The sequence below is a fragment of the Pezoporus wallicus genome, unplaced genomic scaffold, assembly GCF_028554395.1.
Source record: "Pezoporus wallicus isolate ANWC-B61680 ecotype Strahan unplaced genomic scaffold, APGP_CSIRO_Pwel_v1 contig_3365, whole genome shotgun sequence".
In the NCBI taxonomy this organism is placed as follows: domain Eukaryota; kingdom Metazoa; phylum Chordata; class Aves; order Psittaciformes; family Psittacidae; genus Pezoporus; species Pezoporus wallicus.
The window spans coordinates 1,773,687-1,800,835 of record NW_026640883.1 but is presented as its reverse complement, the minus strand read 5'-3'; the positions used below and the strand labels follow the sequence as shown (position 1 = coordinate 1,800,835).

General features: G+C 45.4%; 1 protein-coding gene across 3 annotated transcripts in view; it reads left to right on the top strand.

Annotated features, from left to right (window-relative positions):
• SH3PXD2A (SH3 and PX domains 2A) overlaps positions 1 to 27,149 on the top strand; it is a 252,489-nt gene that overhangs the window by 96,511 nt on the left and 128,829 nt on the right. For all 3 annotated transcript variants that reach the window (XM_057421098.1, XM_057421099.1, XM_057421097.1), the window contains exons 4-5: positions 10,603 to 10,679; positions 20,968 to 21,059. In XM_057421098.1, the coding sequence (XP_057277081.1) occupies positions 10,603 to 10,679; positions 20,968 to 21,059 (169 nt within the window). The remainder of the gene's footprint in view (positions 1 to 10,602; positions 10,680 to 20,967; positions 21,060 to 27,149) is intronic.

Sequence of the window (27,149 nt, the reverse complement as noted above, 5' to 3'; positions counted from 1 at the left end):
TTTTTTCTTCTCCCTGGGAAATAAAAAGGCCATATTAACTGTGAAAGGGAAACGAAAGTGTGCATGGTCCTAGGATTCTGCTGTCACCTTGGCTAAATGCACTTTTCCTTTCATGGGGTGAGTAATTGCTTAAAACATTAATCCCTGAAAGAGGCTTTTTATTTTGCAGTGGGTGAAGCTGTTGACATCTGACAGTGTTATTTCCTCCTTTGATCAGACATTGGCACCTTTCTGAACCCAAGAGAAGGTGGGCCTGGAAAGCTGGGGATGCTCAGCACCCTCCACCCTGAGCTCCAGGACAGCAGTTCTGTCCTTTGGGATGCTCTTGCACCCTTAACACTGCACTCATTTGCACACTGAGGAACCAAGAGAAACTTTTCAGGGAGATTGTCCTCAGCTGTCTTCTGGCATCAGCAGATATGGCTGGTGCCAAGTCGCATGTGAGTGTAGTTTGGATTAAGTGGCCTGAGCTGGAAATAGCTGAAGCGCTCACACATGGAGGAGCTGGGTGCGAAGGAAACTGCTTATCTGGTAAGTAATCATAAAGTAATTTCCCTACTTCTGTGCATCAGCTGAGCTGTGGTAACTGCTGGTGTGAGTGCTGTTAGGTCTGCAGACAAGATAGAGCAATGTGAGTGAGCTTTGCTGTCCCTGGAAGACCGAGTGACTGGACACTGGCCCGTGTTGGTGCAGGCTACTTGTGCCCACATGGATCACTGTGTCCAAAGGAGTGGGTTAGCCATGCATCCATCAGCTTGGAAGAGTCAGTAGGGGTGGCTTCACAGTCAAGAGTTAATGAAGAGGTGCTGCTGGGTGGCCTGGCCACAGGTGTGACCCAAAAGCTGTTTCATCAGGTGATGCAGTGTGGTGGATTGAGCTTGGCTGGATGCCTGGTGTCCACCAAGCTGCTCTATCACTCTGCTCCTCAGCAGGACAGGGAGGGAGAAAATTAGATGTCAAAAAATGTCATGGGTTAAAGTAAAGGCAGTTTAATAAAAGCAGAGGTTGCACATGGAAGCAAAGGAAAATAAAATAGTTATTCTCTACTTCCCATCAGCAGGAGATGCTTGGCCACTTCCTGAGAAGCAGAGCTTCAGTACGCATAGCTGTTGCTCTGGAAGAGAAATGCTGTAAATAACAAATGTCCCCCTTCCTCCTCCTTTCTCTTAGCTTTTATTGCTCAGCAGACGTCATATAGCATGGAATATCCCTTTGGTCAGTTTACATCAGCTGTCCTGGCTGTGTCCTCTCCCAAGATCTTGCCCACCCCCAGCCTACTGATGAGAAGAAAATGTTGGAGAGTTGATGCTGTAGAGCACTGCTCAGCAGAAGCCAGAACACTAGTGTGTTACCACCACCTTTGTAGCTACCAATATAGTACAGCACTATGAGGGCTGCTATGGGGAAAATTAACTCCATCTCAGCCAGACCCAATACATGTGGCCAGATCACACACTGCAGCTGGATTATTGCACTGCAAGCAAAGAGGAGTCAGGGGAAGGGGTCCAGGTCTGTCTTTGGAGTCAGTGCAGGGAGGTGCAACATGACTGCGCTGATCAGACCCCTAACAAGCTGGAAATAAAAGTACCCATCTCTCTTCTCATGTAACACACAGAAATCAGTATTCCCTGATTAAAGCACATGCTCATGTGCTTTGAAATCAACAGTAGCTTTATCAAGGATCAGAGCAGGCAAAGAGAAAATTCCCTACCAGAGATTGTCATTAATGACACAAAAAGGTAAGACCTACTAAAATGACCTGTCTGGAACCAGAGATGCTTGTGGTTTCAGATGGTGTAGAGATGTCTTGTCCTGCAGAGGAGCTTCCTGACTCAGAGCCTGGCCAGCTTCAGTCTGATGGTTGTTCAACCACTGGTTTTGTGCTTATCACCTACTGACAATTTAGCTTAAAACTAGTGAGAGGTTTTGCTTGGAGGACTCCAGGACAGCACTTCCATTTGGAAGAAGAGAACGGTGCTCTGTTTTGCAAAGCACAGGGAAATCTGAACACCGCTCTCTGAAACCCTAGCTGGTGAGTTCCAGCCTCTGACAAGCACAGACACCCAGTTATGTTTGCCACCACCCTGTTTGTTTAATTTTTGTGTTAACTGGTTCCTTCCAAATACTGCTCGGAGTAGCAGCATCCCTGCCAATCTGACTGCTGAATTTCACCTCCTGTAATGTGGGACCTGTGTAGCTGGCAGACCTAATCGAGGTCTTCCACAAGACAGAGTTTTGCCTCATTTGTGGCAGAAATTGAGCATTTGTTTTTGATTAGAATAAATGTTTGAACAGAAAGATTTTCTGGCCCCAGGTGCCAAGGTAGATGTATTTTCTTTCCACATGTGATCTACAGAGCAATCTAGGGACTGGCTTTATTGCTTTCATTTGTGTATGCTCATTTTGTGACCTCATGAAGCCAACTTTGCATCCCAACCCTTCAATTTCTACCTGCAATGGTCCTGCAAGAGTATATGCCATAGCACCACATTATTGCATGGCCTCCCTCCTAGTAATAACTTTGATCTACGTGGTGTGAGCACAAATATTATTTCATTCACAGCTCCGGTTCTCAACCAGCTTAAGGGTGGAGTGTCCCAAGCAGTGTTATTACCAGGCAGGCCAAAGGATGTGGCTAGGACCTTACTGTGCTTTTCCAGTGTAGTTTGGCAAGGGTGTGGTGCAAATCCATCTCCTTCCAGTGACCTTGCTGGAAGGTTTTCGACCCCAGTGGTTGTAACTCAAAGGCTCCCTGTTGGCAAGGCTGGCGCTGGCCCAGTGTCTGTGAGGTCGTGTCTCAGGCTTAGTGTCACACCAGCATGTGCATTACTGACAAGTCTCATACGAGCTTATGTGAAAAACAGTGAAAATGTTTTAATAGGCTCAATTTGTTAAGGCTCCTGCTTTAAAAGATTGAGGTGGGACCATATGGTTCTTCCCTGAGGGTCCATACTATTGAGTGTCAGTAGAAAGACTCCTGTTGACTTCAACAGACCCCAGTGAGCAAGGTTGTACTTGATGTGTTTTTGGAAAGAGCAGAGGAAGAGTTTAGTTAGTGTAGCTACACAAGTATGGTCTTACCCTTCAGGAAGAACATTTTTCATGGTTAAGGTGGCACAAAGGCATTTGAAAAGCTCTTGCCTTTTCTCACTCTGTGGTCAGGAGCTGGAGTAGCTCAGACGATACCAAGCATGTTCACCAGCCAATGTGTCATACAGACAGGGGCTGATGTTTCTGACTCGTTGGATCAACATGCAGTGATCCACATCCTTCCCACACTGGCCAGGAAATGAAAGTTACTCTTGAACATAGCTCTACAGACTGTCTTGTGGACCACTAGTGATTTGGAAACCAGAGGTCAGGAGCCACTAACTACATAGCTGAAAACGAGACACAGCCATCAGCTGATACAGGAGGAAAACCAAGTGTTTGAGCACTGAGACATAGTGGTTGATGTATCTCTGATCAGTTCGGTATAGGGTCTAGATAGTTTGATTGTTAAGCTCTGATGTTTCTGTATGTTAGATGACTTGGTCCTGGCATTCTGCAAATGGATCTTTTTGGAAGATGTTTGGAACAAAACACAGGGTGCAGTGGATGTGAAAGTGTGCATACTCTTACCTTAGGGGAGAAGTATGCATAGGCGAGGGTGATGCCTTGGATCTGCATGGGCTTTCCTGTCTTTCTGTGCCTTTTGCTCTCAGCATAGCAAAGACTGTATGCAAAGAGGAGGACACTCCTGCATCCTCTGTGTGAGGAAGCACTGCTGTTTCCTAAGGAAGCATTTCTCAGGTGGTTTGAAAACGTGACCCCTTTTTGTCTCCTCATCTCTGTGGGACTCGGAATTATCATCAGGTCAGCTCCTCCAGGTGAGGACGTGCCAGGTGCCGGTGTTGCTGGCTACAGGTATAAATACCATTCTTCCTCTTCCCTTAGGCAGACTGACTGCTTTCTACAATTAAAAGCAGTTGGTTGTTTGCACTCTAATATATCACTTGGAACCAGTAATTACAAATGAGTTCACTTTCCATGTTGGAGGAGCTGAGCTCTGTATTTCAAGGAGGCACCAGTTTCGCTGCCGAAATTGAAGACTTTACTCACTGAATCAACAGTCCCAACATTTTGCAGCCGCTCACAGACCAGGAAGTTCAGTTTTAAGGGATCCAGGGACTTGTGCTCACACTGAGATCCTCTTGTGTGGGGTAGGTGCTTTACTGTGCTGTACTCTGGTGGTAAAGTTGGTTTAAGCAAGTTGATGGATCTCTTCAGGTTCACTGGTCCGTACAGAGCAATGCACAGAGAGCCGCATCACAGTAACAAAATTGAAAGTATGATTTTGTAGCATTTTTGCCTGCCCTTCCCAGGCCAAACACTGCGTAATTTGCCTATACCATGATTCCTGCCTTGCTGTAGAGAGGTGGGAGATTTGCAGCTGGGGCAGCTGAAGAGATTAGAAGAGCAATGGGTTGTTTGAGTGATAGCAGCAAGACATAGAACAACATCAAGTAGCTCTTGGCTTATGCAAAACACTATACAAACAGTAACAGAGCTGTCAGCTTGAGACCCCATGGCTCCCATCTGTCACTCCTGAATTTCAGCATCAGTGCTCAGGGATTTTCTTCTTCTTCCAGCTGTGCCTGGTGCTTGAATTACAAAGTCTGTACTAGCAAAGCTGTCCTAGAGCCAATGCAGTTGTCCCTGGATGATAATAGCCACTTCTACAGACAGAGCAAAGCAGCCAGGTTCAGAGGTAGGAGCTCTTTCATGACAGGGAATACAGCCTCGCCTCTTGCCTGTCTTTGGTTTCGCCTTGTAATTACTCACATAAGGGCACATTCTCCTTGTCGCTTCTAATGGAGGAAGGTTTCTCTTCCTGGTGATATTCTATACAAGCCACGTTACTTCCTATGCTTTATTGTTTCTTGGTGATTTTCTTTAACATTGCAACTTACGCACATTAAAAACAGGATCCAAGAAGGACAACCTCCCCAGCATCCCCCATATCTCAGGGCAGTGCTGTTATTGCTTGTGTTGGCTTTCCTGGCTGCTCCATCTGTCTCCATCACCTCTTGTCACCTTCCATAGTAATTCCTGCTGATTAGCAAAATCCTTTATCAACTGAGGTTCTTTGGCAGCCAAGTTCAGCCAACAGTTCTGACTCTGTCACGAGCTTCTACTTATTAAAAACATCCTTCCCCCTCCCACCAGTGGAAACACTATGAATCATTTCCCTCCCCTTTCTTTGTTAGGAGCAAATGCCATCAGTGTTAGGACCCTGGCACTGGCTTTCTGACTCCAGGAAATCATGGATGAAAACAATCCATGGAAACTGGGATCCCCAGTAAGACATTATTTTGTAAGGAACACACCTCTTTCTTGGCCGCTGTCAGATTGCCATCTCATTGAAAATCACACTCACTTCCATGAGAAACATCAAATTGCTCTTCTGTGCCATAGCGTTGTGCTGTAAATCATTGATTTTGCATTGCAAGGTCAGCAGTGCGTATTTAAATGCTCTATTTGGGAGTTGTGTGACAGATGCCTGGGAGTTTCGGGCGGCACTGAGGTGGATGTCACCACTTAAAGGCATTGAGGGGAATTTGTGTCATATCTGATTGCACATCTGTGCTCCTTCAGTGTATGAAAATAGTGACAGCTGTGTGTAAGGAGGAGAAGCCTTTATAAAAACACTTGAGCAGCAAAATTGTTTTAGTTACACTGGAGGATGCTGCATAACCCAAGAGGAGAACCTGTAACTGCATGAGGGATAAATTCTTTACTCCTTTTACCAATGCAACCCTGATGTAACCACAAAGAGTCTGACCTCCTCTCATAAGCAGACTCAGTATCTGAGAAGCTGATCTTGGGTTGAACACATTCATTGGCAACATATACACAGACCTAGTACCTCTCAGGTTCTCACGTAAAAAGAGGAGAGAACTGAGAGCATAGTAACAAGAGGCAGAATGAAGAGGCAGAAACAGGAGCTTTCCTTGTTCCTAGGAGACAGCTGACTGACAGAGCCTCTGCAGCTGGAGCTTCTGCAGTCAGAGGCAGCACATGTCTCTTTTAAACATAAATCAGATGAGACATTACAGTACTTTTAATACACCCATTACTCTTCAAGCTGCTGCTGTTGAATATTTATCATATGGCTTGCTTTGTGTACTGCCTTCTGAAGCGTGGTGGTGGTACTTGAAGATTAAATATGAACATGCATTTGTCCATCACCCCTTTGACAGTGGGTTTGGGCTCTTCCTAACCTTCAACAGATGCTCCTTGTATGAAGCAGCTGGTGTCCTTAGACCAATCCATCACTCAGACATCCCTAGAGAGGAAACTCAAGCTCAGCAATCAGAGAGTACGAGCAAGAGGTGGATCTGTTCTCTGGCAAATTCGGAAAGGAGCTAACCAGGAATTTTGCTGCCTCCCTCTTGCCCCTGCCATAGCTCCCATTCACTGCCTGGCTTCAGAGAGCAGCAAAGCTGGCAGCTTGGGGCTGAGCCACTGGCACATTCATGGGAATATCATGAAGACATCTCTATAAGGTCCTGAGGCCTAGATAAGCAACAGCTCTCCTTGGCCGTGAAAGGTATAATTATGAGATTTGCTTTAGAGGCTTTCTTATAGCTTACAAGTCACCCATGTATGGCAGTAGCTGCTGTGATGGCTGGCATCTGCTGTGATTGTAGGGTCTGTATAGGATATGTCCCCCTCCCTTGAAGAGGAAAGACTGGATTCTCCTGCTGGGCATCCTGCTGGGGACTTCTAGTGCTACTCTGCCTGGTCACGTCTTGCCTCCAGACTGTGTTCCACAGTGCCACGAAACCCACCAGGAGCTGAGTTTCTTCCCTGCGTGAGTGGTCCTTGACCATTACAAAGGCTATGGACCCTTTCTGGTGTGCTCACTACAGACCTATAGGCTAAGGGGAGGACCAGGCATGTTGGGATGCTTTTAAAACTTTTTGTTCCTAGGGTCCATGCACTTGTTAAAATCTGTGCTGCTCTTAAGTATGAGGTTATATTAGGAAAAAAGTGATATGCAGAGGATGCCTTTAAGAATCAGCAGCTGCCCTACAGACAGTCTCCTGCATAGCTTTATTCTTCCCACTTTGTGCACCCGCTGTGCATCTGAGGAAACTGAAGTCTTGTGGGAGGAGAGGTGTGTGGTCGCAGAATTAGACTACATATATATATATACACAGAGAGATGAAGGGATGATTTAAGATGTCCCCTACAATGCTAAGCCTGATACTTTGCCTCTTATCCAGATTAATTTCCTAGGAATAATATTTTCTTTAAAGAAAAAAGGATAAAAATAAATACTGTTATCCTGCATTAGCAGCAGGGCTGGAGCCCTGTGTCTTTCCCACGTCTCTGCTTCCAAGTGCTGCTGTCCTCGGAGTCCTTCCTAACATATGCCAGACCGCTCTTGGCCTGGTCTGAGCCTGGCACATTGGTGAATGCAATATTTTGCACAAGGCAGCATCATCCCACGTAGCCTACAGCTTCCCATCTGAGTCCCACACAGACTTCCCGATCACTTCCTAGCTGGGCTGCAGCATGGGTAGAAAGCTGCCCATCCTTCTGTAAAACAGGAGTGTAGTGCCTGAAGAGGCTTGATAAAGCTGCAGTAAAATTAAGGAGAGAGCCTCATTGGGCAAAGCTTTCTGTTAATGGGGTCTGTGTCCAGTGCACCCACTTGGAGAACAATGTGTCTCTTGGGTTACCTTACTTTTTCAGTCCCATGGGACCTCCCCTCCTTTCAGAGGAAGACCAGTAGAAATGAGGGAAACTAAGAAAGCAGTAATAACTCGTACTGGATCTGCAGTGGTTCCTGCTGGTCAGTCGTGATGGTTTTGGCCAAGCTTCTGTCAGCATAGTCAATCTTCCCAGAAAAGGGGAGAAGCTGAACATTTGGGAAGTTGTTCTTCCTTAGAGGTGCTTCAGTACTCCTGGCAATGAGACTCCTCTGTCTTTGTGAGGGGGTCCCTCCTTGCTGCCCACCAGAATGTGCTTGCGGAGTGTCCCTGTTTTGGTTCTTGGTTTTTTCTTTGCTGACGGCTACTGCTCAGTGCTCTAAACTCCTCAGCCTTCTCCAGATCTCAGTTTTGAATGCCATAATGGACTGGGCAGCTACAGATCTTTCCCACAGCCCTCATCGGGCCTTTTCCAGCTTCCAGTAGCAGAGGGAAAATCTCCCTTTTTCTGAAGGGATAAAAATGGAAGCACCTGCAGGGCTTTGCTTCATCCTAACAGCACATTCATCCTGATATTTTCCATCTCCATGTAAGGACTGAAATAAGACTCATCATATCCTGGGGTCTTTTTGTACTTTGTGTTTAATATAACATTCTTTATTATTAGTTTTAGGAAAGCTGAATTGCATTTACAGGAGACCTTTAATGTGTTTAAGTCTTTGGTTCCTTTATGTTTTTATATGGTCACCGGTTCAACTTTCGACTCGTGGCTTGAACTGAAAACAGGAAAGCCAGAAAGTGAGAATGTTTCCAAAATGCTGATTTCACTTTGCAGTGTATTTGTAAAAGTTATAAAGAAATACCAAGATCTCCCACACCAGCATATCTGGAGCACTGAGAAAGTGCTTCAGAAAGTCTTTTCTCTACAGCTACTCTCACACCTCTTGCCCCTAAAAAGCAGCTTACTGCAGATATGCAGTTACAAGTGCAGTGTGATCCTGGAGGCTATCAGAAATAAGAAGAAATGTTTTGGAAGTGCATTTACCAGCCAGAGAAGCAACAAAGCAGATGGTTTGATGTGTCCAAAGTGGGTCAGTGCAAGGCGATGGGAATGCTGCTTCCCTTCTCCATCAGCTTTTGACCTAATTGCTCAAGCTCAGAACATCTCAGACACTTATTGAAGATTTCCCTTGTTTTCTGTGACCACGTGGCACCACATCCTACAGGGATGGCTCATCACCAGCTTTGTAATGAGATAACCACAGGGAACCCAGGGTGATAAATTTATGGCACTAGGAAATGGCTTTACCTCACAGGACAAACTGTTTTGCTGCCAGAATTGGGAATGGAGATAAACTACTTTCTCCTGTCTGAAACAAAAGGTTTTATCACCTTCCAAATTAGCAGCTATGGGGGAAAAGGCAACCAAAAGGGACAGAGTCTGGAAGGGTTTAGAGCCTCTGATACTGGACTGTTAAAGGCTGCCACTTCATTAACCTCTCAGCTCGTGTAATCACAACCACATATTCAGATTTTGCTTCTGATTTCATTTCCTAGTCCGTTTTCTTATCCTGTGATCTATGGATGAGTATCGTATTTGCCTATTGGCAGAAGAAGTTTGGAGCAGGGAGCGGTATATATGTCAGTGGTTTTCTTATGCAGACATTTTATGGACTAAATAATGCTGGCAGTTACTGTTTTCTTCCCCCACAAGAGAACATATAATTTATTCCTGTCTTATTACATTGGAAGAAATACAGCACAAAAGAAAAAGGGAAGAAAAACACCAAAAAAGGATATGAAGATATAATCCCTTCTAGACAAAAAAATACCAACTCTATGACCAACTCCTTGTGTGGGGGGAAATTCAGCTTCTAGATTATTTTGATAAACTTTGTTACAATCAGTTTCACACAAAACCCAGCCGCTTGTTTAATCTTAACTGCTTGCAGAAATGTCACCCAGTAAGGACACTGAGGTTATTGGGTTTTCTTCCTTTCAAAAAAAGAGAGTTTGTTTATTTTCCTTCTGTTATTTGGTTTCCCTCTGTAGATTTATAAGGGCTCTGCCACCAACAGCCTTGTATTTGCTCATGAGCTGGCTGTGTGGTTTGTCTGCTTGCAAGAGCAGGAGCATCTGCAGTGGGAGGCAGCTGAGCGGGCAGGCAGCTGAGCGGGCAGGGGTGCAGATGGAGCCTGCATCCAACCCCAGCCATGCTCCCTGCACTGGCAGCATGGATGTGCCAGAACAGCCTCAAAGTAGAAGGGAGTCATAACGTAGTACCAGTCCATTCCAGGAAAATGCCATCACTGAAAAGGAGCCAAATTTGCGCTATCTACAGGATGAAATCAAAAGCCTCCCACTGGCCTGTGAGTCACTGTGGTCCTCTTTCAGCAGCTCACACAAACAGGATTTTGGTGGCAGTCACTGAGGTTTCACAGAGCTGCTGTGCCTGTGGCAGTTGCTGGCCATGTGCTGCATCTCCTGTGCAAACTTAAGACCAGCAACATCCAGCTGCAAGAGGTGCCATGAGTGCCCCTTTTATAGCTGTTGTCCAGCATCCATCCCCTGCTTGCCCTCGCACTGTGTTTGTGTGCAGTTTGCTCCAAGGGCAGGAGTAGATCTGCTGCTCACACCTCTTCCCAATGTGCTGCACTGTCTGTCTCATAGCAATGGGGGGCTGCAGTCACACAAAGCTGCTGCTGTGTGAACCTCTCCAGTACCAGGACTCCTCCGTTGAGAGCATAACAAGGTTGCAGAGCTCAGCCACTGGCCCTGCTGATAGCCATGATTAGAGCCAGGGATGAAACCCTGTTTGCTGACCATCTGCATGGTGCTATTGTGTTATCCCATATGGCAGGCAATGCCTCTAACCCTCCTTTTTCATCTGTTCCCTCCTCAGGCAAGATCCTGTTCCGGAGGAGCCATGTCCGAGATGTAGCTGTGAAGAGGCTGAAGCCCATCGATGAGTACTGCAGGGTAAGAGCTCTGGGGGAGCATCTTGCACCCCATCAGCACTGGGCTTTCCCTTATGGATACTTCTGAGAGCTTCATCTGTGTCGAGTCCATCATAAGGAATGACGGTCTTTCCCAGACACCACCAAAACTAAGAGAGCGGGTGAAAACAGGCCATTGTTTGCTCCCAGGGTCCTCGTGGCATCTTCCCCTGCAAACTTCGTGCCTCATTTAGTCACTAAGACTGTAAGTCTCATCTGCCCTAAATTAGTTCTACATCAGCCTTGATGAATGCAGGAGTTGATCAGGCAGAGAGGCACAACTAAGATGGTGCTTTCTTCTGTTCCCTGCCTCTGTGTCTCCCAGTGCTGCATGAGGAGCAGTGCAGGCTGGCTCAGCCCTGTAGGGACTGGTGGCTTCCAGGAGTGTTTCTCCTGGTGAGTGAAAGCCTGGAGATTTACTTCAGCACCAAGAAGCACAGCTGTGCTGAGAAAGTTAGGTCACCTAATCTTCCCTTGCTAGTTTGGAGTTTATGATTTGACAAGAATGCTCTGACAGTAGATTAAAAGTAATTTCTGAGCAAGGCAGATACCCTTTTTTGTAAAGGCATCGAACGCGTCAGTCAGCGCATAATTCAAACCCCAGACTTCCTCTCTTATTTCCCATGGGTTTTTCTTTCCGTTTTTAGAAAGCCAGAGGAGCAGGTGGAGGGGAAAAAAATACATTCCCAAGAACTTCTCCAGTCAGACATTCGCTCACCCCAAATTGGGAGCAGATCGCCCAAGTGCCCGAGGCATGCTGAGGCAGCGGGGCGGGGGAGCAGGGGGGTGAAACCCATGCCATCTGCACCCCCCAGGCGAGGAAGCTGTGATTAAAGTCTTATCTCATGAGATCAGGCTTTCTTGTGCGACAATTAACGCACTGTCTTCCTGCCTGCGGCTCAGCGTCCCTCTCTCAAATATGCGGGGTCTCGCTGTGTCCCCAGCCGCCCTCCTGCAGACAGGAACTGCCGGCGACGCGCAGTGAGGGCTGATGTCAGGGTTCACCCAGCAGATGCGTGGTGGAGAATGCGGTGACTTGTGTGGGGGGCAGCTCCTTCTCTGGGACCCCATTGTCTGCACCACAGACAGACCCGACCCGACCCTGCCAGGCCCACTGGCGCCCCACCGGTCACTACCGAGGGGTATGTTGTGGCGTCGGTGCTGGCACGTTTGTTGACACCGTGGCACTGTGATTGCCACCCTCCTCCTCGCTTCCTTTTTTCTCTTCTGGAGAAGTCTGGCTCTGTTCATAGAATCGTAGAATGGCTTCACTGTGCTTCATATGGGTCGGGGCAGACCTGCTGCTGCTGCCCAGCTCAGAGAGATGGCTGGGTGCTTCCCCAAAGCTAAGCTGTTTACTTAACCTATTTATTAATAGGCACTGCTTTTCTGAGCATAGACCCAGCCATGTTGGGTTAGCCCTGTTTTCCCCAGCACAGTGTTTCCTGTCTCAAGCAGTAGCAGCAGAATATTATCACAGCTTCCAGTGAATTCTGTCTTATAGGTTTCTTGTGCCTGATACAGTGCTTTTTTATTTCATGTGCAGTTTACTGTAATTTGTCTTTAGTTTGCCTTTGTACGTCACTGCAGAAGATCATAGAGTTTTAGAATGGTTTGGGCTGGAAAGGACCTTAAGATCATCTAGTTCCAAGCCCCCTGCCATGGGCAGGGACACTTCCCACGAGACCAGGTTGCTCTAGGCCCTGTCCAGTGTGGCCTCGAACACTGACAGGACTGTTTAAATCTGGATGGCACTGGAGACTGAGGCTTGTAGTCACGGAAAAGTTTGACCAGGCATTGCATCTTATGTCTGAGTGCTTTGAGAGGGCTACATCCTCTGTTGTGTCTTTCTGCATGGAGTGCCAGGTCTTTAAGGAAAAAGGCCCTGGCTAATTCATCCGTCCCCCTGGGATTATCTTGATGTAGTGCGTATGAACATGGTTGTGTCTGAGTAGCCTGGGCTGCAGGTAGGTGAGTGTTCGGCTGGTCCTGGGCAGCAAAGTACTGCCAAGGTTTTTTTCCATTCCCTTCATTTGACTCCAAACCCATGCCCAGACATTAACGGTGTCCGCTGTGGATGGTAGGCAGGCTTGTACCCCTCTTCAATCACAGAATCATAGAATAGTTAGGGTTGGAAAGGACCTTAAGATCATCTAGTTCCAGCCCCCCTGCCATGGGCAGGGACACCTTACGCTAAATCATATCACCCAAGGCTCTGTCCAACCTGGCCTTGAACACTGCCAGGGATGGAGCATTCACAACTTCCCTGGGCAACCCATTCCAGTGCCTCACCACCCTCACAGTAAAGAACTTCTTCCTTATATCCAACCTAAAATTCCCCTGTTTAAGTATGAACCCGTTACCCATTGTCCTATCACTACAATCCAATAACAGTATAGAAGTAGCTATGATGTCCTGCCTGTCATCAGATCCAGTTATGGGCTGATTTCTTCATCTTCTGCTACAGCTTCCTTCTAATTACAGAGAGTAAATGAAGATGGTAGCTGGTAATGCCATTGTCTGGCATGGGATGTTCCCAGTCATTCTTAAATCCCATAGCATACAGTTGGCAACCTTGTAAATAATAAACAGAGGGAGCTGAAAGTTGCAGCTCATGCCTCTTCTAAGTCTGCATATTTTATTAGACTAACTTTTTCTTTTGAAGGTTTATGGTTCATCCAATTTGCATTTATTCAAAGAGTAATTGTCCTGTGCTATTGCTATTCCAAACCTGGCCCAGGATATGAAAGTCCACAAGACTGAGAATAATTATGTGAATCAGGCACTGGACTTCAAAGGTACAATACATGTAGGGAAGCAGCTTGTAGAAGGAGAGCTTCTTGGTGCTGTGAAGTCAGTGGTAGATCTGCTACAGACCTTCAGCAGGGACAGGATTTCATCTCTGGAGCTTAGCAGAGGCTTAAAATTCAGAAATGCTTTCTTGCTACCTTCACTGAAAGTCACCACTTAGAGGGATTCTGGGAACATGGCCTTTGTAACCTTACTGTAATCTTCCCATGCCAGATGCAGTTAACCAGGAATGACAGCAAGCTGTGAATTGGGTGGTGACTGAACCAGAGTGGCCTCACTTTGCCAGCCTGAGCCAGATACAGGGTCTCTCTCCATTCAGCTGTTAACTACAGAGGGAATCTGGGTGACTTGCTAACTTGTGACCCAATGCTAACTTTTGGAATGCTGAAGTGCAGTGCAGTGAATCCCCTCTTGGTGTAAGAGGGATTTTAAATTTCTTTCAGCTAATCAAATAATATTACTTATTACCATTTCCCACTTTGTAGCAGCCACTTTTGCATGTGCTTGTCTTGAGAGTGGGATCACTCTGAAAACGTTATCTGTTTTCTGTATTTCTTCCTCTGGCCAGTGGATGTTTTGACCCTTCGGGGAATTGTATAGAACTGTAGAGCGAGAGCATAATTTTGACAAGTTCAGTCCTGTTTCTACAACAGAAGGGTGCAAAGCTCATGTCCCATGCTAGTTCTAAAGTGAGTAGGCAGGCAACATGCTTGATTTTGAAAAATTTAGGGAATTTCGCTGGAATGATGTGGGTGAAGTTGACGGAGAAAATGTGACGTGGGATAATAGAATGGATGCATGAGACAATAGACCTCTGTCCACTGGAATCTGTGAGGAAGCAGAGGAGGGAGGCAGGTTCAGATGCAAAGCTTTTTTTTGTCAGATGAAGGTTCTCCATCTATTTCACCTGCCTTGGAAAGACAAAGCACAGATGGGCCCTGGCAAATAGCGGTGCAAATGCTCGACCATTTGTTGTTTAGTTTTTGCAGGCTGTCTCTGACAGAGCGTGGTGATTTGCACGGCTGAGGATCAGGTCTGACTTCTGCTGTTTGTGGTGGTGGCTCCTGCACCGGCCACAGAAGCAGTGACAGGCAGAGAGTTTGTAGTGATGCTTGGCAGTAAAGGGAGGTCTGCAGAATGTTCTTTATCAGGGCCATGAGCCCTCTGGACCTTACAGTATGGGCCTCCAAACTCCTCACACATGGGCGATTCTTCATTGCATTGTACCAGCTTAGAGAAATGCCATCACAGAGGTAGTCAGGCCAGTGTTTTTCTTCTGGCCGCAAGAAACTTTGAAGTTGCAATGAAAAACAGAGAAGTGGGGGACAGAGGGGAAGATTTCCAGGACTTTTCCCATCTGTAAACATGAAAGTGCAGTCTGGGTGCTCTTAGCAGTAACCTGAGTGAGTTACCAAACAAACTTGTGTTTTGCCAGTAAATGTGTGCTGCCCACTGGAGTTGGTATCTCTGAATGATTTTCCTCTTAGCTGTAGGCTTGGAATTAGTTTAGTGTGACTTAAGGTCTTCTGGGCTCATAGGGCCTGGTTTTCTGAATTTGTTTAGGGTTTTTTGCCAATGTAAAAGAAAGAGCAGTTTCATAGCCTGCCCTTGCCAGGGGCATTTTATTTATTAAGCTTTTGAATTCTCAAGCACACCTCTGGTGTGTGTTTGTCCAGTATATATTGTCCTGTATTCAAGAAAGACCTCTCATGTCAGTGGTTCACAAAACCACTGCACTGCCCTTACACAGCCCTCTGGGAAGACTCAGGCCAACATTTGCAGACTTGCATCTTTGTGTGCATTGGTCCTAATTGAAGGAAGCATCTTTGTGCATGGAAGTTCTTAAGATGTGAAGCCCCACTGTCATGAACACCTGTATTGGTGACATGCCTCCATGCTGTCCTGACTGGAGGTTGCTTTAATTAGAAACTTATGGGATTTCCTATAGTGACCCTGGACTACCCAAATGCACATCACCTAAATAAAAATTCGAGGAGCAAGTCACATCAGTGCCAGGAAATACTGGTCACTTTTATTAATGTTCACAACTTGAGAGACCATGCTTCAAAACCATAATTAGCTCCCTCTTGGTTTCTTAGCCCTGCCTCTCTTTCAGGTTTTAATTCTTGAACCCATCAAGACAGATGCACAGATGTTTCTCTCTATCCATTGTAAAACTGAGCTAGTGTTGATTGAAGATGGAGTAATAGTCCTGGTCAAGAATGAGCGAGTTGAAGTGGAAGACTTTCAAACTTTAGGTTTTTAATCTACATTTCAGAATCCTGATGCATTTAGACCAGCTGCAGTAATGAGACTTAATTATTTGCAACACCCTTCTCAGCACCTGGAGTAGAGCCGTGCTTTCCATTCCCTTATGGTCCTTCCATTTCAAAGCCCTTCTGCGTCCCACTTATTTCCAAAGCTCTGCAGCCTCTTTTCTCCTCCTCTCGTTACTTATTCCTATATCTCCCCACTTCTTTTCCATTCTGAGTCACCACCATGCACTCGTCACCTCTCTGACTGTCAATGTTTGCCATCCAACCTCCACACTTCAGGTGCTATGAGTTCAAGCCTAGAGTTACTTGAGGCTCACAACAGAACAGGAAAGTGTTTCCATATAGGTGAAACAATTTATTTCTCTGTTCTCAGAAATTAACTACTTTAATTGCACCTTCCCTCTTGCTGGACTGATGACCATTCCCAAACATCTGGCACTAATCATGATTAATGTTAATGAAAGCAATAAACAATTGAGAACAGGATATTTCATGTGAAAAGTCAGGGAGTCATAACCATGCAGTACTATCAGCTGGCTCTGGGTATTAGTGTGCAGAGCTGGGATTAACCCCACTCCACATTAGTGATTTAAAAGCTATGAATCTGAACTGCCTCAACAGGCTGTGGGGAGACACAATCAATGTGGGGAGACACAATCACCCCATCCAGAGCTAGACGTCCATGGTGGAGTAGACTAAGCACCCCCTGAAGGTGCTGATCTTTCTCTAGCAATTATACAAGTTGATAGATAAGTGTGACCAGTCTCTCATTTTAAACACATATAGGTCAATGGGATGAATAGTATTCCGTGTGTATACACACGCATGCCTACATACACGCTGTATATCACAGAATGTTTAGGGACGGAAGGGACCTCTGGAGATCATCCAGTCCAACCCCCAGTGTCAAGACCGGGCCACCTAGAGCAGGTTACACAGGAACACATCCAGGCAGGTTTTGAATATCTCCAGACAACCAGAATGTCTCCACAACCCCCCTGGTCAGCCTCTTCCAGTGCTCTGCCACCCTCAACGTAAAGAAGTTCTTCCTTATGTTGAGGTGAAACTTCCCATGTTTTAGTTTACGGCCATTGCATCTTGTCCTGTCACTGGGCACCACTGAAAAGAGGCTGGAACCATCCTCCTGGCACCCACCTTTGAGATATTTGTTTGCACTGATGAGATCCCTATCTCAGTCTTCTTTTCTCTGGACTAAATAGGCCCAGCTCCTACAGTCTCTCCTCATAAGAGAGATGCTCCAGACCCCTGACCATCCTCTGCTGGACCCTCTCCAGTAGCTCCTCGTCTTTCTTGTATTGTGGAGCCCAGAACTGAACACAGATCTCTACATATACATGTCTGTGCATCTGTTTTTTATAAATGTATCTGCATAGATGCAGCGCACAGCACTCGGTGCATCGTTGCAAGTGCTTGCGTGGTTTTACACCCATGTGCGTGTATTCCATGAAGCCTTTGAGCTGAGCTGTAATATAGCGCATGGAACTGTTTCCAGTTCATGTAAACTTAAGCAATGGGTGCTCTGTTTGTTTCAAGAGGTGTGTGTGGCATGCAGCAGCCTGCCTGAGGATGAGCTGGCACTGTGTGAGGAGCCAGCCGGCCATGCCCAGCACCAAGGGCTGCCTGCTTGTGCGCTGCCTGACATTCAAGCTTTTCAATAGCCTTTTGAATCATCCACTCTGTGAGACTGTCTGAAACCTCTCATATAGAGAGACAGACATCGTTGCAGGCTGAAATGACACATAAAAGCCTATCTCCTAGGGAGCGTGTCAGGTCTGAGCAGTGCACATCCGCCTTTGCATGCTGAATGAGGAAAGCATGCTATTACTGATAGTACTTGACAGTTGTGCAAGGCTGAATTCTGCTCACTGGCACTTTTTATCTCTCACCTTTCCTGTGCAAATTCCTTGCTGTCTCTGGATGCTTGCCGTTTGTAACTGTGTGCATTTACCTCTGGTTTCCACAGCCCAGGAAGAATGTCATTTCCCTGTCCTTTCCGCCCTCTTACCATCAGTTTCCCTATTTTTCGTCAACCTTCTTTCCTTGACCCTGCAGTCTCTCCTTCAGGCTGATGCAGCTCTGCCCTGGACCGTCTTGCTGGAAATGCCAGAAGTGTGTGTTTTCCCCTTTCAGAGTGTCAGCAGTGTCCCTCCTCTCCTCTCAATGCACTTTTTGTTTGCTTGCTGGAATCGCATTGGACTTGGCTTGCTCCTGGGTGGATGTTGTGTGTTGGCTGAAGAGACATTTGTTTCTCAAAACAGCATTGCTACTCCCTGCCACTGTCCAAAATCAATAGACTGGCTCTGCCTGGTTTTACACCCCCGTTTGCACTCTCTTCTCCTTTTTTTCACTGTTTTTTACCCCTTTTTAGGGTTTTGTTCTGTAACAAAAACAAATTAAAGACTTTACACCTGAGCCTCCCCCAAAAACATGCAATGGCAAGTTACTACTGGTGGATTTCATTCCACCTCTGCGCACAGGGCTGAAAATTGCAGCACTTTGGGAGGTGATTCAGAAGCTGGAGAGCCAGTCCTGCCCCAGGGTGGGAAGGTGGATAGTTGGGTGTGGAAATGACTTTGGCTGATTTTGATCCCCTGCCTGCAAAAGCCTGGAGTCACCAAGGTGCTTTTCAGTTATCCCCCTTTGGCCCAGCAGAACCACAGTGCTCCTGGAGATTTCCAGGCAGCAGGGCAATGATTCAGGCAGGTTTGGATTTCCTAAAGCTTCCCTTTAGTTAGAAACACAAATCTCCAGGGTAGCTTGGTAGTATTTGTGTTCCTCCATCACTGAAAACCCACTCTATACTCCAGTTCAGTATTGACATCTGTAGCCTGGTTTTTGGGAAGGGTGAATACCTCTGACCTGTGGGGAAGTGGTGACTCTCTGAGAAGGCGTCTGATGTCCAGGACTCCCTGTGATAGGTATAACTTGGGTATTTGTGTTTTTCTAGTAATGATACGTATCATTTGCAGTGCTTGCTCTTGCCCCATTTGACTGCACAAGTTCAAGCCCTTTGAGATTTCAAAACACACTGTAGATATTAAATATCTGAGCCTCATAACCTTTCTACAGATTAGGTAAGTGTTATTGCTCAGCATTGTAAATGGGTAACTGAAGATATACCCCTGCTGAATTTGACAGAAAGAGGTTAAGTAGCCTGCCTGAACAGAGAAGGGTGTTAGTAATAGAGCCATCACTAAATCTCAGCCCCATCCACTGTTGGTTAGACAACATTGCTTCTCTATGTCTGTCTCCTGCTTGAGACACACATGAATAAAACATGCTGTAATGTTGTCTATGTCCTTGTTTTCCTGTGCTGATGAGGCATTTCTCTTTCAACATGCTGTGATTGTTGCTATTCCTGGGTGGTTCTTGACTTCCCAGTGTTAGTCCTAATTTGCCAGCTGCATTTATGCACGAGGAATAAGGACAGAGAGCTCACACCTTTCTTATGGTTTCAGATCGAGTAGGTATCAGTGGCAACCAGGGCATTCTTCATTCAAATTAGAGCACTTGAGTTTTCCAACTCTTATGTTTCATCCTCTGTTAGTGCAGCAAGCAGTAGTGTTCTGTACACATGCCCCAGCACTTGGGCACACTGAGTTGTTGCCCAGCTTCTGCATCTGATGCTGCTTCCCTATTGCGAGGTGCGTTTTTCGGCTCTATAGTGCATTTCCATGTGACCAAAGGCCAGGGCCTCATTCTTCATACACCTGCTGATATTAAATGGATTTTCCTCCTGTTATAACATCCCTCAGACAGGGAAAGAGAGCTGTATGTGTGGAAGCACTTGGCTTCGATTTTCAGGCCACCTCAAAAAAGACCCCATCATCAAATACTGGACACGTGCAGTTTCAGAGGAGGAATTCCTTCACATCCCCAAGCAGGAATGGTCTAGGAAACAAATCTGGCCACTTCTAAAGCGCGGTTAAAAACAGCCGTGAGGGTAGCCAGCTGCCCTGTCCTGCCTTAACGCTTTGGCTGGACTTTCTGGTGTGTCTGACCAAGATCAGTCAGATGTCTCCTGGGTTAGTATAACCAGTTCACCCTAATGTACGTACATTTAGCTCTGGTTTCTCATCTATCTTTCAATTACCAGAAGAGACAGACAATCACATTTTGTCAAACAGGTTTAGAGCACCTCTGAGAAGCTTGGTCTATATTTAAACTGTGGCCTATTTTCAATGTAACTTAGCACAGGAGAAGGTGAATTCCAACCTCTTTTCCTCTCCTACTGATCATTTCTGGAGGCAATCTCATGTCCCATCTCCTTGGGCTGGGGACAGCTCTGTCTTCTGTCAGCACCAGCTTTAGAATCTGATCAGCAATTTCATAGCACATTTCTACCTTGTGTGCTTGTCTCACTGTTTTGAAGTCTTGCTTTCCAGTATGCTTCAGCATAATGTAGTTGCTTCCCAAATTGTACTTATTGCTGAATGCAGCAATGCTGCATACCTGTGCCTTGCAGAGTACATGGACACTGTTAGCCAAGATGGGCTGTAAAATTGTCTTCAGACGGAAGACAAAAGTGCCCTTTCTGTGATTTTGGTGGTGTTTGGTTTCTTTTTCTTTCAGACATTTAACGAAACTTCCTTTCCTGTTACCTTCAGTGCAAATTGTTGTTTGATTTGGGAATGTTTGGGGTTTTTTTAACAAACGCCACTTTTTGTGCTGACATTGCTTAACAGAAAGATTTATGGAGCACATTAACCTGTTGTATTAGTTGGTGTTGAGTCTGTGGGTTTTCATTGCTTGAATTTGTGTGCACTGACATAAAGCTTGTAAGCTCTAACCATGTTGTTTGAGGTATTGTTCAAACACATGGCACGGAGACTGTGCCAGCCACAGAGCACTTATCTACTCATTGTTACGGTTTTACACAGGTAGACCAAAATCTCCTCTTGTGCACATGGCAAAAAATTTACACTACCTGACTCTAAGAACCAATCCTTGTCTCAATTCATTTCATCCAACTTGACATTTGCAGCTGAGACATGCTATTTCCGTTCTTCTCAAGTAAGTAGCCAGATGTGATGCTTCCCTTTTGTATTCCTTTGCCCCCGTCAGGACTGTTTTGCCTCCTCTTTCTTGGTAGTTTAGATGTTTGAGGCCATGTTTTGAACTTGACAGCTCTAAGTGCTTCTCCCTCCTGGTTATATTTTGCAGGCACTGGTCCGTCTTCCTCCTCACATTTCACAGTGTGATGAAGTCTTCAGGTTCTTCGAGGCTCGACCAGAAGACCTTAACCCTCCAAAAGAGTAAGTGCTGTGATGGATTCCCAGTGCTGTTCGGTTCATTTTGACAAGCTGAAAAGAAAAGGTCATTTGTTTTTATTACTGCTGTAGGTGTGGGAACAGATTTTGTAGCTTTCAAGCAGTACCTAGAAAATGCCCAGCAATTACATACAACTGTGTTGGGTGTGTGGAGGACAGGGGAGTCAAGCAACCCTCAGATACGATTTTCAGCCATCCTCCACCCACCTTTGCATTGTTTCTTGCTGATGGTTCTAATGGGGGAACCTCCCCTGGCTTGTGGGTTTTACCTGATAATTATCACCAAAGAGTTATTTAGTTCTCAAAAGCATTGGCTCAGCAGCAGGGGGAAATCCTGCCAGTAAGCACTTGGCTCATAATTACCAGCTGCTTCTTTAAATGCACTCCTGCCCAGAGATACTTAGTTATCTGAAGGGAGCAAGATCGTGGTCCAGATCCAAGACTGTCCCTGGAGAGCCTGTTCTTCCTCAGCAGGAAGCCAAGAAAAGGCTGGGAGAAGAGTTCCCGTTGAACACGAAACAGAATCGTAGCCTTTACCTTGGAGCAGACAGACTGATTCATGCTGATGCAGTCAGGGTTCAGAGGACTAATTTAGCCAGGGCAGGCGTTGGCAGGAGGGTATTTACAAGCAACTGTGTTGCCTCGCCTGATATTTCCTTTTCTCCGTCATAGAAAACAGGATATATTTTATTGTGCTCCGCAGTAAGAGTTTGACTTGGTCCCATTGTGTTTTGTCCCATTGTGCTGCTTTGTTGCACAATTTGAAACTTGATTACAGGCTGTGTTACCGTAATTTGCTTTCTCCAGTGTTGGCAGAGCCCATTGAGCAAAGGGAAATGGATGTAAACCTTTTGGGGTTTGGCCACTTCACTGCACACAAACCTGTAGTTAGCGGAAAGACCTGTATTGGCTTCAGCTTTCTGTTCCTGTGCTGGTGGAGAGGAGAGGACCTTGCTGTTTGACTTCCCAAACTTTGCCTTTTGCACATACATGATTTCATACAAGGGGATGTATTAGCATTTGTGCTAAAGAAAACACTGCTAGTACAGCTGAGAGCGAAGTCTTTTGGGTTTGGTGGATTGGTTTTTTTTTTTGAATGAAAAGCAGATTTTGAATCAAAGGTCAGGGAAAAAAAGCTGAGTTTTTTATTGTGTAGCCAGCCTTGTTTTAGAAAAATGCCAAAGTAAATACAGTTGTATGTTCATTGTTAAACACATACTGCAAAGTTCAAAACCATTGCAGCAGCATATGGCTACACCTGCTGACTATTACAGTTTCCATTTAGGGTCTGTAAGAAGGTCTGCAAATGTTGCTTGATCCCACAACACCCCTGTGATGCAAGGAGTTGTTCCCTTGTGCCAGGTAGAAGCAGGCACTCAGAAGAGGCCTGAGGTCCTCAGGTTTATGGAAGAGCTCCCCTGGAGGATCTCAAGTGGACATTGCAAGTCTGCTTTAAATGCTGGTTTAGATTCCTATTTGATTTCTGTATTGATATGGACCCTATGGCATTACATCTGAGTAAAATAAGAGTCAGGACTGGACATCTGCAAGGCAGGGAAGGGGAACCAAGGCACATCCCTAGGCTGGCACTAGCCATTATGGCTTTCTTTCACTTTTCTCACCTACAAGTCATTGGGGGCCTTTTGTTGAGCTCCCTGTTCAACAACCTTGCAGCAGCTTTCAAGTTACCCATTTGTTCCTCCTCGCCCCGGAAAAACAAAAAAGACTAAATGTGCTAAGCACAAGCCTTGCATCTTATTCCAATCTAGTAATAAGTGTGATTTATTTCCCTGGAAAATGTAGAACAATAACCTGATTAAATCTCACTTCACTAATGTCTGCAAGACATTAATCTAGAAGGGTTTAAACAAATCTTACCTCGTCTTCTGTAAGCAAACAGATCTTAGGGAAGGTGTCTAAGGTTTCTGCTGGAAGCGTTTCACAAAAGATGTATTGTTGAAACTGAAGATTAGTCTCTGCAAAAAGGTGACGTAGATGCCAACAGAAACATCTTAGTGTTTTTCTTCTGTGAACTGAGGGGGAAGGGAGGAGATCTGGGGGCTCACTGCATCACTGTGTAGGGTCTGGGGAAAGGACACCTCCAGGGCGATTCTCAGCCTCAGCAGTCACTGCAGGAAGGAGTATGATCAGCCAGAGAAATCCCCAGTTTATTCCTTCATTTTGCTACTCTGCCAAGCCCCTACAGAAGCAGTGAGCTAGTGGTGCCCAAGCCCTGTGTGTTCAGTCTTTCCTGGACCTCATGGTCCATCTCACTGGGAGGGGTAGGAGTGTAGCCTGGAACAACATCCAGACTAGCCTAATTATTGTATCTATTTCTTCAGCTGCTTCTTTTAGCCCTCAGTGGGGAGTTGGCTACCATATATTGATATATCAGAATAGACATGACATTCAGTTGGTTAGGTTAAAGCAAGGGACTCAGCCACTGAGGGATGGCAGAATGGAGTTGCTTGTGCTCCTTGTCTTCTCTCTGTGCACAATGCAATGGTCTTTAGTTTCATGATCACCTGCTCTGTTTTTCTGCAGCAGCTCAGCCTCTTAAGACAAAGCCTGACCTAGAGTGTAATTAACTAATTTTCAGGAGGCATTAATTAACTAATTCCATGGGCATTTGGGTTGTTGAGCCAAGAGTCCATTGAGTTACTGCATGTCTGCAGAGCACTGACTGAGCACATGCTCCCAGCCAGAAAAACATGGAAGCTTAAACTCTGAGGGAGGAGACATGAAGTCTGGTTTACCTTGCAGTGGATCTGCAGAGAGGTATCCGTGCCCTTAATGGCTGAGCTATGACTCACAAGGATGCACTTGCAGTAATTCAGGTGCGAAGCTGTGCCCTTCACTTCTGGTCCTGTTGTCTTAAAGAAGCCAACATTTTCCTGTAGTCCCTTAGGCACTTTTACAGATGTGTTCCCAGCTTCTTCCTTATAACTCTTCATCTGCCCTACTCTCTGTTTCTGTGTATCGTCCTCTCTGGGTTATGCTGTGTTTGGCTTGCAGGCTGCTCCCTACAGGGTCATTTCCTACTGCTGCTGTGCTCCTATTGCCTGCAGTGCTGAGCAGCATGCAGTCCAGCTGTAATAAAAGCTGGGCTTTCCCAACATGGTTATAATCCAGCCAATTTGTTTGGTTGGATTCTCAGCTTAGGTTTTCTGTTTCCTGTTTTGGTGATGGTCCAAGCTTTCGAGTCCTGTGACAATTGGCAGAAGGTATTCCTTTCAGCTCCATTAAGCCTCTTCTGGGTACAGCAGTTTACAGGCAGATAGCTGGAGAGATGTCTCCAGAAATCACAGTGTTTGAACTAGCTGATGGTCTCCTCTGAGTCTGCTTCTGCTAGTAGAGCTAGCTCCAGGTTAGACAGCTCCCAGCAGCAGGTTTCCTTCATGCTGAATTAGAGGACTATAGCGGGACACAAAATCCCGCTGTGGGATAGCCTGGGATGTCTCTTGGACCATTTCACATGGTGAAATCATGGCCTTTGCAACGTGTTGGGAGCACTGATGGACAAGGCAGGGCTTGGAGCTCCAGTGCCAGTGTTCCCAGGGCAGCTGCTTCTGCTGCTCTTGCTGCGCTCAGCTGATTAGCTGCAGAAAAATCAAGTTTCAAGCCATCAACTCTGATACAGGAGGAGCACTTTTCAACTGCTCAGCTTGGTAATATGTAGAATTTTAGCATTTGAGCAAATGCCTGTATATATATAAGCAAATGGCTGGGCTTATGTCATTTACCATGCCCATTTAAAGATGAGATCCTGCCTGCTATGGGAAAGGATGCTGTGAGGTAAGAAGGAAGTGCACTTTTAGTTATCCATTATTCTAAGTTAAAACACCATGTCACTGAAAGCCATTCATTTACTGGATACTTCTGTTAATAATTATAATTACTGATAACTAAGCCAGAGGTGGATTAATTTCAGGCTTCTACTGGGGATTTAAATTCAAGGCTGAGGTCGGGCCAGGGCTCATAATCAACAAACCAACCCATTTTTTTAGTGTTTCTTTTTCACTAGAAATAACATTAATTCCCAAAGAGTGGGATTAATCAATTAGACATTGCACATGGTCTGCTGCTTTTAGAGCTTTTTTGCAGTCAGGTTCAAAATATCACAGCCAGACCACTCGTGGGAGTTTGCTTTTCCTTTCTGAGTCTGGATTCAGTCTAAAAAGCAGATCAAAAGCCAAGGATTCAATTCCCCAGTACTCCCCCTGCAGAAACACATGCAGGCTCAGAAAAGACTTCAGTTTAAACCATCACTTATTATATATTAACAACTGAATTTAAATCAGTTCTCAATATCTAAGAGTATATTTACTGTAAGAATCTTAAAGCAGTGTTCAAGGAATATGCAAATCCAGGAAAACTAGGGAATTTATTAGGTATATGACATAACATTATGAGGGATGATGCAGAAAACAGACTTAATGCTGAGGGTGCCTATAGTGAAGAACAGAAATGCTTTGTTGTGGTTTGTAGCTATGAGCTTTACTGATCATATCTCTATTGCATAAATACTGGTGTAACACTCCAATAATCAGACGCCAGGCAGCCACTGTAGAATGGAAGCTGGATTCTCCCTTTACTCTTCATGTACTACAAATTTCTGATAAGGAAACTGGAAAGAAGTTGCAAGGGTAATGCAGGAGCCATCTTAAGGAAGCATGTTTTAGTTTATGAGTCTACCAGAGCTAAAGCACACCTAGTACACTTTTTTCTATCCATAAGCATGACTGTGTTTCCATAGGATTATTTTTGTTTCCCGAATGTATACCCTGTGATAAAAGTCCAATTACCTATTAGTAGAGGAGGAATAATTTTCATCTGTAAAATACTATATTTATTCTGTTTTGTTCGAAATTATGCAAATATTTTATCTTCTCTTTCTGCCCTTACATTTCTCTTTTATTTCGTCCCATTAGAATTGTGTTTCCCAACACACTTGATAGTTGAGTCTCTGAGCAGATGTGCCATGAGGAAAGCTTTCATTTATTTTTTTTTTCTCTTTCTTAGAGGACTTAACTGTGCAGATAGTTTTCGTATCATTGAGGAATGTGGTCAGCACCATTTTATGGCAGTCACTGTTACAATCTGCACTTGGCAGTGGTATTCCCCTGCTGGAGCAGGGAGGTTGGGCTAGATGACCTCCAGTGGTCCCTTCCAGGCTCAACCATTCTGTGATTCTGTATTGTGACTGCTCAATGCATACATTTGATTAGGGAAATCCATTCCACCTGAAAGATGTAGAAAGGAAATTAATTTCCCTAAGAGACAGAAAAACAAAGAAAAGATGGAAGTTTTATTTTTATGTGATTTATCAGCTGGGAAGTAAATTGCAAAGCACAGAGCAGGAAAAGCTCTGAATAAAATGGTGGCCGGATAAGGCAGTTAAGACCCACTGTTCTGAAGGGAAGAAGAAGTTAATGTTTTCAAAGAATGACTGAATCACCTTCACTGAGATTTGGGTAGAAAAGGATGCAACAACCTGTTAGGGCTGTGTTTGCCAAAAGCCTTGCTTAGCTACTCCTAATTAGTCATCTAGCTCCCACTGATTCCAGTGGGAATTAGGTACCACGGCTCTTTGAGCATCTGAGTGTAGCAGAGCACCTGTGTTTGGTTTTTCAAATGTGCTTGGTTTAGGGATGTATTTACTAGAAATATTTGGCCTTAACACCTAAATTTGTCATGAAAATGGGGTCTTGGCTTCTAAATAGCCACTGCTTCACAGTATCCCGCTTATAGTGTGGGACTGTTATAAATCTGTGGCTGAGAGGTCAGGCAGCCTTGTGCCCCAGAAGTAGAGGAGTGAAGTGTGGCTGATTCCTGGTTGTGCCCCCTCTGACCTGGAGAGCAGGAGCTTAGTCTCTGGGACCCAGGCTGTTGTCAGATGGGGCTCTAGATACCCCAACAGTGTAGGCTGCCTTTCATCAATGCCTATTAATCCCTTCTTTGAGAAGGTCTCACTTGGAGATTGTTATCTTAAATAAACTAAGGCAATTCAGGGATGGAGGAGACTCTAGGAATGGACAAAAGGAAACAGCAGATGCATTATTCGTTATCTTCTTT